Below are 15,640 nucleotides of genomic sequence, written 5' to 3'. Positions count from 1 at the left end.
AACAAAAAGTACCTTTAATCACATGAGTAGTGGTGACACCTGAGAAAATTATTCATTTCAAACAGAAGAGCTTAATATTTTATTGTGCTGCCTAATCCTCTCCTAAAAGAAATAATTTCTTCCCCAAAGAAGTTACAAGAGACCAAGAGCATGCTAAAAATACTTTATTGTCATTAACAAACACATTAAATATACATAGTAAGTGTAATACACTGCGCATCTGATGAAACACAAATAGCATTCATGAAGGTTAAAAAAAAATACAGCCATAGAATGGAAAGATGAAACACACACAAAAAATGAACAGTTTTCAAATGTTGCATGGCTTTACCATGCGCCATAGACAGTCTACAACCTTTCTGATAAACTCCAGGGGACTGAACATGCGTGGTTTGGAGAGACGAGCTGCCAGATATTCTGCAGAAGGAGAAATGCTAGCTCCCTGGAGTAGTGTTCACTCCCAGCCCAGTGCTGCCCACTGGAAGAAATTGCACTGTGTTTCTTTACCAAGAGGACACACGAAAAACTTCTTCCCGTTGTTAGGGCCCATCTTCAACACTGTTCTCAGGATGGAGCGTTTGCCGTGGTTGCAGAACGGGAAGGAGAGGTCTGCCCACTACCGGGACAAACAGAGAGACAGAAGAGCATGGAGGGAAGTGAGAAGGAAGCAGGGGTTCGACCTGGGCACCTTTGGTTAGTGCCGTATTGCCTTCATTGCTGTGACTATCAATTTGACGTCGTAAAACCAACAGAAGTCATTCATTGTTACCACTGAAAAAGCCTATCTATATATATAAAAGCCTAATATGCTAAGTGTCCTCTTGGGAGTTCCACTGACTAGGAGTTCGATTGCTCGCTATGACGTGCGCTGACTACCAGGGGGCGGCAAGGAATGAAGGGAGGCCCCAGCCGGCAACCAGCAGTTGGCAGCTGCTAGGAACCCTACCTGTGCATGAATTTCATGCACTGGGCCTCTAGTCTCCTATAAGAAGCACCTCTTACAATTTTGCTTGGATCACACAGAAAATTGCCATAATTCAGAACTTTCCTTTGTCTTGCTGTAAAGCAAACACCAATGTTCCTGCAGAACTGTTTTAGTTACTGGTAAAACTATTAAGATCATCTGGTCAGTGTGGGTCAGTGGTTGAGCATTTACCTATGAACCAGGATGTCATGGTTTTGATTCTGTCAGGGCATATGCGTGAGTATTGGGCTTGATCCATAGTAAGGGGCATGCAGGAGGCAGCCGATTGATGATTCTCATCATTGATGTTTCTATCTCTCTTTCCGTCTCCCTTCCTCTCTGAAATCTATAAAAATGTATTTAAAAACAAACAAACACTATTAAGATCAGAGAATGTTCATGATTCTAATACTAGACTTCCTTCTTCTCCTAAGCAAAGAATGAATCCAATACAGAATTACTCGAACTAATTTAGGCAGTTCCACTGTGCTACTCTTGTTCTTATTAAGTTTGGCCTCAAGATGGGTATCAAGCAGGCTGTGATATGATTAATATTGCTAATATTTCTCCATTACATCTATAAAAGCTTCCCAAGGAGCCAATCTGTGTGGTAGGAGGGAGTCAGTCTTGTGCTGGGGTTAAGATCTGAAATCATAATCAGATTTTCCCTGGGAACTTCCTTAGGAAGATCCTGCATTGAAGACAGATACTTTCCCTCTCAATAAGGCCAACCTGAACATTGTGCCCAGCTCAGGAACAGATCCGTTTTTCTCGTCTCTGTTACGCACTAGATCAGGGATGGCGAACCTATGACACGTGTGTCAGAGGTGACACGTGAACTCATTTTTTTGGTTGATTTTTCTTTGTTAAATGGCATTTAAATATATAAAATAAATATCAAAAATATAAGTCTTTGTTTTACTATGGTTGCAAATATCAAAAAATCTCTATATGTGATACGCACCAGAGTTAAGTTAGGGTTTTTCAAAATGCTGACACGCCGAGCTCAGAAGGTTCGCCATCGCTGCCCTAGATGAAGCAGTTGAAAAGCATGTATCGTCAAAGACGAGTGACACTCAGCACAGTGGGATGCTCACACCCTGAGGAATGCAGAGTGAGGATGACCAGAAGGACCTGATTGTTGCTAATCCTCACCCTAGGGTATTTTTTCCATTGATTTTCAGAGAGGGTGGAAGGGGAAGAGAGAGAAATGTGGGAGAAACACACTGACTGGCTGCCTCCTGACAGCACCCCAACGGGACCAGGGATCGACCTGCAACCCAGGTAAGTGCCCTTCATCAGGAATTGAACCTGAGACTCTTCAGTGGTGCATGGGCTGACACTCTAACCACGGAACCATACTGGCTGGACCCAGAAGGACCCAATTCTTGTCTCCCATCTCCCATTCATTTTCAGGGGCACATGCACAGATCAACGAGGTGTGAGGAATCGCCTACATCTGCACCGTTACTGTGCCATCACGACTGTTGGATCATGCTCGAGCAGTAGGAGTCGCTAAGTTTACTGTAAACCCAAGGCATGGTAATGATTTTTCCTATGTAGCTCTATGCAGGGCACCTGAAGGTTTTGACAACAGCACTGAAATAAAGAAGAGCACATCTGTACCTTGAATTATTTAGCCACCTGGGAAAATTACTCAATGCCTTTCTATTTTTATAAACCAAGGGCAACACTTCTACACGGTGGTTACAAACAGGAGACACTCTACTAATACAAGGGCTATTATTTGATTAAAATATTTGATGAACCTCCTTGAATTTTAATTCAAGCTTCAGATTGAATGTCAACATGGCTTTTAAAATTTAAAGGTAAGACCTGAAAAGGATGGCTACGTGCTACATTTCAATGACCGCAGTTTCAACTACACCAGAGCAAGACTGATAAATCTCACACTTACTTCGAAAAACCCGCACTGCGCTTCCCTGGGAAGGGGACACGTGTAGAAGGGCCTGCCCTTGTTCTCGCCGCCCTTGCTCACGGCCCGGAGGACACAGAGGCGGTGGTGCTGACTGCAGCGAGGGACGGGAGCCAGGGGTGCACAAGCACCATCCGTCGTGTCCATCTGAGGCTCCCTGTAACGACAGGTGACAAAACAACTCCAGCACATGGTGCGAAGGGGATCACTCACAGCTCCTCACCCCGTAGAATACAAAGTAACTGTATCAAAAAGTGGACCCTGGTCAACTCCAGGTAATCACACAACTGCTAAGGCTAATTCTTGCTTTTCCCAGGTAAGTCTCACTTCCTTCCTAGGCCATCTGTGTGCCACAGCAGGTCGTTTAGATATGTACATAACAGCACAGCTGCGTGGTGATGCAATGCAGCCAGCTCCGCTAGTTTGCATCTGTGATGGTCGGTTCTCCTCATACCCCATGTTAGTGTGGCCCCTGTTATTTCCTCTAAAATACCCCCAGGCCCAGCTGCTCCCCCACCGGGCGAAGTGACGAGACGCAGTCTCCTCTCATTGCTTTCTCACGACAGGCCAACGCTCAGCAGTGGCCCTGCATCGTCAGGGAGTCGTTCCTTCCACGGTCCACTTACAGGCGGCTTCCTCCTTCCCTGGGTCAAGGCCGCTGTAGTAGCCGCAGCCGTGGCTCAGCGAGGAGCAGGCAGCGGGCGGAGTGGAAACGTGCCCGGTGTGAAGCGGGCCGGGATCCTGGTGCTGATCATGAGACTTACATAAAGTCCATTAAAGGCCAGCACTTTACTGTGTAGACTGAGAGAACATACCCGGCCAGTGTGGCTCAGTGGTTGAGCATCGACCTATGAACGAGGGGGGTCATGGTTTGAATCCTGGTCAGGGCACATGCCCGGGTTTTGGGTGCAGGAGGCAGCCAATCAATGATTCTCTCTCATCATTGATGTTTCTATCTCTCTCTCCCTCTCCCTTCCTTTTTGAAATCAATAACAAATATATATATATATATATATGTATATATTTATTTTAAAAACTGTATCTAGCAGTTATTCTTAACTGCTTAAACATTGGTTCCACTGTCTAATTTATAACCCAGGAGCTGGATAAAATTCAAGTGTATCTACGGACCGGTCTGAAAACAGGCCTCATCCACGTGTTGATGAGATCAGTAACTGAGAGATCAGAAGGCGGATTAGTTATCACACAATGACTAAAGAAAAGCGGAGCTGGCTGCCAAGGCTCCAGGGGACCCCCTGCTCTGCAGGTACCGTGTGGGGGGCCCCTGCTCGGCGTCCTGTCCGCAGACGAACACGGCAGCTGCCAGACAAGCGGGAAGATGAACTAAGTGGCAGCAATTTGCGATTTGTTCCTGGGGAAACGGCTGGGTGCGGGAGGGCTGCTGCATAAATGCATCCCATCCCTCGGCCTTATTTTGCTGGCGGATCTGGATTGGTTTAGAGGCTCAGGCCTGGGCTTCTTTTTTCCACACGTGCCCACGCCGCACCGTCTCCAAGTGAGGCGGTGAGCTGTGATTAATCACACCCCCCTCCTGCTAATGGCTGAGGAAGAAATCACTGAAATTTAAGGTTCCATTAATGTTTTTTTAAGTCCCTAATTCGTTAGTGAAATTGTCTGAGATTTTCCACAAAGCACTAAGGAAATAAAAATATGCCGGGATATTTCATCTGGGTACAGCAAATGCCACGGTATTTTTAAATGATCACATCTGCTGCTTTTATGCTCAAAAAGGCTCCTTGAAAAGAATTTTTTCTCCAGGACTGCTCCCAACTCAGACCCCGTCACCGGCTCCTTCGTGAACTTTCCATCATGAGCCATGAACTAGGGTTAGGAAGAGAAGGTGGGGTGCTGATCGAGTTCAAGCCTGGCGCCCACACTTTAGTTCAAGCGCCTATCATTTGAGAGAGTGATGGACGAAACGTACGGCAGTCATTATACATGATTATAAACAAAACATTTTACAAGTCAGTCAGGGATGAATCATCGGGATTCACTGATGGTAAATTTAGAGTTGGGATGGGAAACTTGAGACAGAAGCATCTACGGACCAAAACTGTCTCAGAAATCGGTTAGGCTTTAAGGATTCCCAGAGGCTGGTCTAGGAGCGTACGCCACATGGTCCCTCATCTCGCTGCCCACAGGAAGAATTGGTGCATCAGCACAGACAGCTCACAGACACCCAGCAGCTCACAGACACCCAGCAGCTCACCAGACACCCAGCAGCTCACCAGACACCCAGCAGCTCACAGACACCCAGCAGCTCACAGACACCCAGCAGCCAGACCCCTCTGAGGTCACCTGAGACTCTGCCCATGCTGACTCTCTCTGCTCCGCCCCGATTGGCTTAATGGGATGCATGGGAAGAAGACTCTTCTCCTTCAGTTCATTTGGAATCTAATGAACAAAATAAACTGACACACAAAATAGGACCAGAGGCGCGGATGCATGGAGCAGACTGACAGATCTCAGAGGGGAGGGGTGGAGGGGACGGGAAGAGATTAACCAAAGATCATACATGCATATATGCGCAGCCCACGGACACAGACAATAGTGGAGGGAAGGCCTAGGGTGGGGTGAGAGCTAGGAGGAGGGAGGCAAAATGGGGGGTGGGGGAGTGTAAGACTGTCAACAATTTTTAAAATGCTGCATATACAGCATTTCTTTCAAAAGGAAAACCTCCCTGACAAACAGCTTGGGGAAGGAAATTGTGGCACTGTCCCTCTGAAGGAGGCTGACGTCAGGTTGGGCCAGCTGGGAAGCCCGGATGAAGGACTCAACACGGAGGGAAGGTGTGGACAGACAGCGCCAGCAGCGGCCATAATCACTAAAGAGCAAGAGGTGACGCTGTCATTAAACTTCTGTTTCTCAGCGACATCCACGGGGCCTTCTCCCGGGGGCACTGGCGGCCCATAAGCACACCTGCTGGGCAGTATTTACCAGCTGGACGTGCAGCTCTCTCACTGCAGACACACGTGCTCTTCGGGCCTTTGTGGTGGAAACGAACACCGCCATCCCACAGGGCTGTCTGAGGTGCAGCCACTGTCTCCAGCAGAAACGTCACTCAAAAAATCTCAGATCTCTCTCTTTAGAATAGAAGACACTCACTAACCTGCTGCAAATGGTAGCCTCCCTTTTAGAAAAGCTTTCTTTTGTTGGAAGGAAATAAAATAAAAATGCTAACAGTGGTGACTGATAGCAGGTAAGATCATGGGTGTTTTAAATATTTTTCTTTATGTCCTTTCCAAAGGTTCTGTATTGAGCACATCCATGGTGACAGGCAGAAAAGAGTAACTTGTTACCGATGTGGGGATTCTGTTTTCCATCCCTCCCCCTCCCCCTCTTACATTATAAACTGAAGAAGGAAGAAGCCTCATCTCTCAGGTGTGACTTATAGGACCACGGACCTCTCAGCTTCCTTCGTGTAGATGCCTTTGACGACATTGATATAAAAGTGAGAAAAAAAAGTTGTAATTATGTAGAAAGAAAGAAAGAGAAAGAAAGAAAGAAAGAAAGAAAGAAAGAAAGAAAGAAAGGAAGGAAGAAACAGATATTTCCAAAAGATGAACCTGACAAAACTGCTTTCTACAGTGGCCAATTAGACCCTGGATTTTTAAAATGTGAAAATTTTATGTATAAAATGCAATTCAAGTGACTTTATCTACATCGATGGCAACGGCAAATTTAGACCTAAGTCAAAACCCACCCCAGGGACTCAGTTTGGAAAATTGCTATTGAACTGATGCTTGTGATCACTTTAAAAAAAACAAAACACACACACACACACACACACACACAAACAAAAAACTTAACGCAAATGCCTTTGAGATCAAGCTGGAAGCATCATACCTGTTGGAAAGCCCAGGGCTGCGACTGCCGGAGCCGGGCGATGAGCCGTGGGCTGTTTTCTGTCTCTTGCAGGCGGGACTCCGTAATCTGGAGACGGAGGGGGATAGGCTTGTTGTGTTGGGTGGTTGAGCTGCATTGTTGGCTCTCTCCTCAGAGGGGCGAGGCGTGTCACTGAGACAAACGCTAGTGGGAAGAGGGCTTTGAAATTCCCCATCGAGAATCCCCTTTGGGCTTTTCTTTCTTCCCGAGGGCCTGGATTTATTGCTGAAATCGGTCAAGACCAGAGTTGTCGTTCCAAAGGCAGTTTTCCTGTTGATCTTCACTTCTGAGCTTGGCTTTCCGAAGCCGTTGCAGGGGTACTTCACCACGTCGCTCAAGGCAGCGGAGTTTTCCTCATTCTCGAGCCTGGAATCTGGAAGGAGAGAAGAAATTCTGCAGTATGCCTGTAGATGTAATATTGAGTATTGGAAACATGGTTTTATTTGATGAAAACATTTAGTTCACGTGTTACGGTGAACTAATATGTAGAACGAGTAACACGAAGTGAGCTTGGGCAATGCATAATTAATCTCCTGCCAGGGAAGGAAGCATAACATGCAACAAAGTTTTAACAACGCCGAGGGACCCGGAGCTGGGTTTCACAAAGACTTTCCCTTGCTTCCTATTGCGTTGGGGCAACTACATTGGGGGTGGGGAACCCTTTTCCTGCCAAGGGCCATGTGGATATTTATAACATCATTTTTGGGCCACACAAAATTATCCACTTAAAAATCAGCCCCTTCTATTTGGCCAAACATTTAATGAACTCACCCCCAATACGGTGGCAGGGCCAGACCAAGCGATTTCCCCACCCCTGCTCTGAAGGTTCTTCAGCTCTCACTTTGGTTACCACCAGGCAGTGGTAACTGAGAGGTGGTGTGTCTACGAGCTTCAGAGCCAGCAGCTAGAGGCTGCGTCCGGGGGGTCAGGAATGTTTTGGGGAATGACAAGACAAAGCGGAAGGCTCATTAAAAATAAGACGCATTACAGAGATTTAACATTTATCCCAAATGTTTCAACCCAGCATCCTCAGATTGTGGAGTCTGTACTGTAAGGCATTCTCGACAGCAGTTAAGATGGATGTCTGTCATACTCAGAAAACAAACAAACAGGAAAACAGCCGGACGCGTCAAGGCAGTGAAGGTGGAGACCCAAGGCTGGCTTTCGGAGGGCTCCCAGCTGAGGGACGCGGGAGGGACAGGCAGACACAGGAGCGATGCGGTCCCTTTGTCCCTTCTGCTCTGTGCGAGGGGCACCGTGGCCCTTCCTTCCGCCCAGAGAACAAACCGCCATCCGACAGCTAACACAATGCGGGGTCTCTAAGTCAAGAACGAACTTTCTCATCTCTAATTGAAGAAGGAAAGAACACTCTGAGAATATAATAGAGGCCAGAGGCCGCATCCATGTAAGGTTCTTAATCATCAGTTTCCTCCAGGTTCCGCATTCTCCAAATTGTGAACCACAAAGCGTTATTCTGTGGGATTTCAATGGAATCAGCACAATTGTCCGGGTAAAGACTTTAATAACAAGGGGCGGGCAGCCTAAAGAAGAGAGGGAAAATGCGGCTCTTTTCTATTCCACCTGCAAAGATATTCTTACAGGGACCCTCCCTCCCCATTGACGAAACCTTGGGACTGAATGACAGACTGCAGAGTTGCTGAAATCTGCATAAGACAGAGCTTTCCTGAATAATTCATCAGGACCCCAGAGCGCAGATGCGAGCCGAGCCTGTCAGTTCCTGAGACACGCAGGCGCACACTTTTTTAGCACAAGAGTTTTGTGTTTTCCCTCCCGCCCCCCAGAACGTCAGCGTGGGGTACATGCAGCGGAGTGTCGCCCTGGTTAAGAGACATCAAGCTAGAACAAGGTACGCCCCTGACCTGGTGTAATGAAGGGTCTGTGAGAAGGAACGCATTCCAAGTCCACGTTCATGCTTACCCGCAGGCCTGGGCGCCAGGCAAGCGTCGCAGGCCTGGGCAGAAGGCATGTTTATCAGGGTGCAGACCCCACACGCCCAGGCCTCTTCCCACTTCCTGGCCACGTGGTCCCCAAGGTGGTCCTGATGGGGCGTCGGGCCGACGGCAGTGTTTCTCGAGGGCGGCCTGCTGCGGAGAATTTTTACAGCTGACCATGAACCCTGCCATTACTGCCTTGTTCTTATACATTCCGGGTGTTTGGGGATCTATTACAGAACCATGAATATACCCAAATGCCATAGGTTTACTATTGCAAACTACCCCAAGAAAATGTCTTCACTTGGGCCCTGCGGCTGCTGTTCAAGACAGAAACACCACATAAAAGATTTTATTCAGGATCAAGGAGTCGTGATTTTGTTACTGTGTTTTTATACCAACTAAAAATATTTGATATACCCCCAGGAAGCATTTCTCAAATAATGTTTTAACTACGAGGTTCTCTTCCCAAAGCAAAACTAAAATATCTTTTTTCAGACAAATCGGGGAGAGGAAGAGTCACATGGACATTAGGATATTGAAAGTGAAATAAAGTTTGGCTCAGTGGATAGAGCGTCGGCCTGCGAACTGAAGGGTTTCGGGTTCGATTCCAGTCAAGAGCACATGCCTGGGTTGTGGGCTCGATCCCTAATGTGGGGCGTGTAGGATGCAGCCTGTCAGTGATTCTCTCTCATCATTGATGTTTCTCTCTCTCTCTCCCTTTCTATCTGAAATCAATAAAAATATATTTTTAAAAAAAAGTGAAATAAAGTTTTACATTTTCTTCAGGTGCTTCTGGAATTCTCCACAGAAGCTACTAAGGCCTGTGCCAACGGGCTGGTCTATAATGATGACAAGAATCTCCATCCTCCTGTTATTTCACTGTGGTCCACCCGTCAGAGGAGGGGCTATGGAGGTCAGGTGACCGATGGCATTTTAGTTCAAGGTCATCCCGCAGTGGGGTCCTGGGCCCCACCTGTGGTTACTTCCCCTGTTCCCGAAAGCATCACTGCAACAGACAGACTCAGCTACCGGCAAAACCACCAGTCAGTTGTTTCACCAATAAGACACACATTTTGTAAAGAGAGCTCGTTCATGTTTTATGTCATTTCTAAATAAAGCAAGATGTTTGAAGATCATCTTTCCAGTTATTGACATATCTACACCTCCTCCTATTCACGTTGCAAACAAGATTGCAGCCAAAGGCTGGATAGTAACATCTGAGCTGGGGACTTGCCACTGAATCAGAAGTGGTCCAAAAGTCCCCTGTGGCTCCTCCTGGTTCTTCATGATGTTATTTACTATTTCTTTTTTAATTTTTTTTTTCATTTTTAAATATATTTTTATTGATTTCAGAGAGGAAGGCGAGGGAGAGACAGAAACATCAATGATGTGAGAGAATCATGGATCAGCTGCCTCCTGCATGACCCCCCCACTGGAGATCACGCCCACAACCTGGGCATATGCCCTCACTGGGAATTAAACCGTGACCTCCTGGTTCATAGGTTGGCGCTAACCACTGAGCGACGCTGGCTGGGCACTATTTCCTTCCAAGGTTCCAACACTTCTGAGTTAGGTCTTCTTATTAACAGCCTGAGAGCTATTCCGTTGTGGTCCCCTTATGAATGGCCTTTTATGAAAGTGGGGCCACTGCTACCCCCTGACCAGGCATCTCACCCTCTGTCAGCACAGCGAGCATCTTCGCTCTGGCAGTGAGGACAGAAGTATGTCATTCTGCTGTTCTCTCCCAGGCGACACACGGTTATTCTGCTGTGGCACCGGCCGCAGTGAGGACGCCCGTAAACCTTATAGTGTTTGGAGACAGCCAGTCCTGCTTTACGGCACTAAAACCAAACAAAGGAACAACATTACAACGTTATCCACAAAACAGTGTTGCTAAGGAGCCAAAGGCAAGTTCTTGAAAGCCATTTCTGAAAATAACTTTTTAAAAAATGTACGTTTGTATATACTAGTATGTCTGGATAATCTTTTCTTTCATCTGAGAAAAAGATACTGGCAATATTCAGCAATATTTGTTAAATAAGATTTCCTGTGACATAATTAAGTAATTATTTTATTACTTATTAGTATTCAAAATTGTTCTTTGAATAGCTTTACCCTCTTATCTAAATGGGATATAAGAGTTCCATAATTCAAAATGTCTTTCATGCTGTTAAGGTTTTAAAAAATTAAACGTAATTATGTAGTTAAAAGAAAAAGGGTAGATTAGCGTTAAATCCGATTATTTTGGGAACTCGGAAGCTGTCCACTTTGTTTCAACAGCCAACAGAGAATTTAACGAGACCATCTTGGTCGATCTGACAAAGGAGAGTTTTCAGTTTTTAATCCTCGATTCACTTAAAAAAGAAAATAAAAATTCAAATGCCATTCTAGCAGAAAACAGGTTCCATTTTGGTATAAATTCTATTTCAAAAGACATTTGAGATTCTCCGTCACAGTTTTATTCTGCTCACGTACGTTTAAGGCTCCCACAGAAAGAATATTTTGGGTTTACATCAGCAGTGTGAAATTTCAAAAGCCCAGAAATATGGCTCACCATATATAAGCTGAAAATTACACACACATCACATTAATTCAAGCAAAGTACTGAAATACCCAACTTAATCTGGGTAGAAAATGGGTAGCTGTCTATAATTATACTAGAGGCCTGGTGCACGAATTCATGCAAGGATGGGGACCCTAGGCGTGGCCTACAGAGATCAGACCCCAGATTGTGCCCCCAGCCTCACAGCCCCAGCTCCAGCCTCCAGCTTCTCAGGCCTGCAGCCCCGCTTTGGCCTGGCCCTGCTCCCTCACCTGCTCCAACATCCTGCCTGTGGGGTGATTGATCAGTGCTGGGCACCCCACCTGGCTCCCTCAGCGCCTGGGAGCTGGGCAGCAGCCTCAATCCCCACCGCCGCCACTGGTCGCAGTCTGCGGGGCGATCGGATCCCCACTTGCACCCACCTTGGCCTGGCACCGCCCACTCACCTGCTCCACCATCCCGCCACAGTCCCCCTGTGGTTGGGGCCCATCGGGGCTGGCAGCACCTCCACTGCCACCCGCTGCCAGGGCTGCGTTGCCATGTTTTCGTGCCGCCCCCTGGTGGTCAGTGCATGTTATAGTGAGCGGTCGAACTCCGGGTCTCCCAGTTGAACTCCCGGTCGAATGACCGCCCGAGGAGATATTTGCATATTAGGCTTTTATTATATAGGATTACCTTGGAAGAATAAGTGAGAATATATAATACTAGAGGCCCGGTGAACAAAATCCATGCACGGGTGGGGTCTCTAGGCCTGGCTGGCAATCAGGGCCCATGGGGGCTGTCTGGCCCAGTCCCGATCAGGGCCAGGCTGGCCAGGGCCTGCTGGCTGCTGGAAAGGGCCGAAGGGACAGGGGAGGGACCACAAGAGGCTGGCTGGCCATGGAAGGTTGGCTGTGGGAGTGCACTGACTACCAGGGGGCAGCTCCTGCATTGAGCGTCTGCCTCCTGGTGGTCAGTGTGCGTCATAGTGACTGGTCGACTGGTCGTTCCGGTTGTTCGGTCGTAACCATCATTTAGGCTTTTATATATATACTAGAGGCCCAGTGCACAAAAATTTGTGCACTCGGGAGGGAGGGGGGGTCCCTCAGCCTGGCCTGTGCACTCTTGCAGTCTGGGACGCCTCAGGGGATGATTACCTGCTGGCTTAGGCCCGCTCCCCGGGGAATTGGGCCTAAGATGACAATCAAACATCCCTCCGGTAGCCCTTGGGGGATGTCCACTTGCCAGCGGGGAGCAGGCCTAAACTCAAGTCAGACATCCTTAGCGCTGCTGAGGAGGCGGGAGAGGCTCCCACCACCACCGCTGTACTGGCAGCCATCAGCCTGGCTTGTGGCTGAGCAGAGCTCCTCCCATGTGAGAGCGCCCTGACCACCAGAGGGCAGCTCCTGCATTGAGCGTCTGCCCCCTGGTGGTCAGTGTGTGTAATAGTGACCAGTCATTCCCAGTCCTTCTGCTGTTAGGGTCAGTTTGCATATTACCTTGTTACTATATAGGATAGAGGTCTGGTGCACTGGTGGGGGCCGGCTGGTTTGCCCTGAAGGGTGTCCCGGATCAGGGTGGGGGTCCCGCTTGGGTGCCTGGCCAGCCTGGGTGAGGGGATGATGGCTGTTTGCAGCTGGTCACACCCCCTTCAGGGTGGGGGTCCCCACTGGGGTGCCTGGCCAGTCTGGGTGAGGGGCTGAGGGCCGTTTTCAGGCTGACGGGTGACTGAAGCTCCCAACCTCTCTTTTTTTTCTCTTTTTTTATTCTGGGATTTATTTACCTTCTATGGCTGTCACTGGAGCTGAGAGCCAGCTTTAGCTCTGAGGCTCAGCTCCAGCTCTGAGACCTCAGCTGCTGAAAGCAAGTATCTGGGCTTTGTTTAGGTTCTATAATTGAAACACTGTTGCAACTCCAGCTCTGAGGCCCGGCTGGCTGAAAGCAGGTTTCTAGAGATTGGTTAGCTTCTATAATTGCAACATTGTTTCTTGGAGTGCAGCTCAGAGGCCGGCAGCCATCACTGGCTTCTTCCATCACTGGAGCAAGCAAGCAAGCCTCCTATTCGCTTCAGCTGCCTGGCTGCCGGCCGCCATCTTGGTTGGCAGTTAATTTGCATATCGCCATGATTAGCCAATGGGAAGTGTGTCGGAGGTACGGTTAATTACCACGTTTGTCTATTATTAGATAGGATAGATTAAAACAAACATAGATACTCAAGGCAGATATGTAAAGCAAGAGGTTCATTAAAAAGTTAGGCCAATTAATGAAGAATTTCATAACACCAGCCTTTCTGAACATAGTAAAAGTAGAAATTTGGAATACAGAAAATGGACTGTGGAGAAAAAGTATTTGTGATACTTTGTTAAAAAGATAAAATGTCTTTATTGAACTCTTTCTATATGTATATATGTATATATGTATATATGTATATATGCATAACTATAACTCAAAAATTTACAGTTTAGCAGGTATTTATTTCATTCTCAAAACAGTCTTTGTGGTAGATTCCGATGGTCCCATTTTACAAATGTAAGGCTAACCTTAAAGTCATCTAAATAATCTCAACCACACAGGCAGTAGTGGCAAAACCTGACTGACCTGAGGGCTATTTAAAGAAATTAATTCTCTCCAGGCTTCCTATATTTTACTTTATATGCCCATAATAGAAAGAGTTTAAGTCAAATGCTAACATAGTTGTTCCCCAACGTAGTATAAAGATACTTTAATTATAGTTGGGTAATTTCGGACTGACCTGTGACCTAAAATTTTAAGATGTTAATTAGGCCCCTAACAGAACACTCGCCGTTACTTCTATACTCTGACCACTAGGTGGCTATATACTGCCTTAACATTTCAGGTAGAACTGAAAGGGAAAACATTGACATTTTCCATAATAGAAAAAACCTTGGTCTTACCCTGTAGAAAAGAAGGCTGAAGTCACGTGTCATTTTCACTAGGTGTTGGATCTGTTCCTCTGTTAACTGACAAACCTGAAAATAGAAAAACGACTGAGGATAGTTTCATAATTTGCTCACGATAGAAAAATGATATGACTCACCAGTTCTAGGTAACTGTAGACTTAAAATACATCCCCACATTCTAGAACTCTGTCTCATATATCTATTTATTGTCATTAACAGTAGTTTTAGCTTTTAGTTAGTTTTTAATTTTTTTAAAAAAATACTTTTATTGATTTCAGAGAGGAAGGGAGAGGGAGAGAGAGATAGAAACATCAATAATGAGAGAGAATCACTGATTGGCTGCCTCCTGCACACCCCAACACTGGGGATCAAGCCCTCAACCTGGGCATGTGCCCTGACCAGAAATAGAACCGTGACCTCCTGGTTCATAGATTGATGATCAACCACTGAGCCACACCAGCCGGGCAATAGTAGTTTTATTTGTAATGCTAGTAACTATAAATTTTAAAAATTCCTATTTAAGTTCTAATTTGAGTTCTAATTCAAGTGTTTATTGAATACATCTTCTGTATAAGATGTCGTCAAAGTCCCAGCACAGACTGTCAGCCACCTTAAAAAGTCTTGCTGGGTTTGCAAAAAGAGAGAGAGAAAAAAAAAGAAGGAAAAAAAGGGCACAGAAGTAGGTGACCATCAAGGTCACTACCAAGCTTTAAGAAGGTATGAATTTATATACATGCATTAATATCAAAGGACTTGTTAGCACATGGAAGAACTCAGGCATAGACCGCCCTGCAGAATTCCTCTGTGACACGGCCTGGCATAAACCCGTGTCACCCTCGCGGGATTAACCATCACGTGGCACATGTGGTTTCCATGGTAATTTCAGAAGAAAAACTGTCTGATGACTTACCCTGTGGCACATGTATGAATGTATCCATGTCTATAAACAATAGAAACTAATTTATCAATGACTGTAAAATCTAAAGCCCTCTAATCAACAAAATCATTCTAAAAAAGCATCATATACATTTTCAATTATTTACTTAAAGTTTAGAACGTAGGCACTTCTAAAGTTCATCTTTTTCTGACTATATCTCATGTACTATATTCGGTTAGACCTTGAAATGTGAAACTGCTTTTTCAATAATTATGCATGTGCTTTTATTGGGCTAATAGCTAAGCTTCAGAAATGTCATTAACTTTTAAGCCCTCAGACATCATGGGCCAATGATCTTTTACCAGATGAATGGCTGGTTTGGATGTACAGATAAAAAAGTAAATAATCAATTTATCATCAATGATAAGGATAGTCAAGGTGGCGATATTCTGGGTTTGGTCTTGTTTTTCAGAAACACTTCCATAGAGGTGTAGGTGATTGTAAAAAGCCCGTTGTTAAATTGTGTCATTATTCCCATATTACACACATTAGGCAGTTTG

The 15,640-nt window shown here is 46.1% G+C and overlaps 1 protein-coding gene across 3 annotated transcripts in view; it reads right to left on the bottom strand.

Annotated features, from left to right (window-relative positions):
- Positions 1–226: 226 nt before the first annotated feature.
- NEIL3 (nei like DNA glycosylase 3) overlaps positions 227–15,640 on the bottom strand; it is a 34,755-nt gene continuing 19,341 nt past the window's right edge. Inside the window, exons 5-10 of one of the 3 annotated variants that reach the window (XM_070407359.1) lie at positions 14,198–14,272; positions 10,436–10,602; positions 8,745–8,911; positions 6,768–7,179; positions 2,883–3,057; positions 227–616 (exon numbers count right to left, since the gene is read on the bottom strand). In XM_070407359.1, the coding sequence (XP_070263460.1) occupies positions 455–616; positions 2,883–3,057; positions 6,768–7,179; positions 8,745–8,911; positions 10,436–10,602; positions 14,198–14,272 (1,158 nt within the window). In that variant the 3' untranslated portion in view covers positions 227–454. Of the gene's footprint in view, positions 617–2,882; positions 3,058–6,265; positions 6,351–6,767; positions 7,180–8,744; positions 8,912–10,435; positions 10,603–14,197; positions 14,273–15,640 lie in introns of those variants that run through there. The other 2 variants (XM_070407360.1, XR_011470603.1) reach the window with 2 other exon arrangements.

This window comes from Myotis yumanensis, unplaced genomic scaffold (genome assembly GCF_028538775.1).
Source record: "Myotis yumanensis isolate MYYU_CA2020_CCGP unplaced genomic scaffold, mMyoYum1.0.hap1 SCAF_3, whole genome shotgun sequence".
Lineage (NCBI taxonomy): Eukaryota > Metazoa > Chordata > Mammalia > Chiroptera > Vespertilionidae > Myotis > Myotis yumanensis.
Note: the sequence above shows the minus strand (reverse complement) of the source record. Positions and strands in the feature narration are given on the sequence as shown.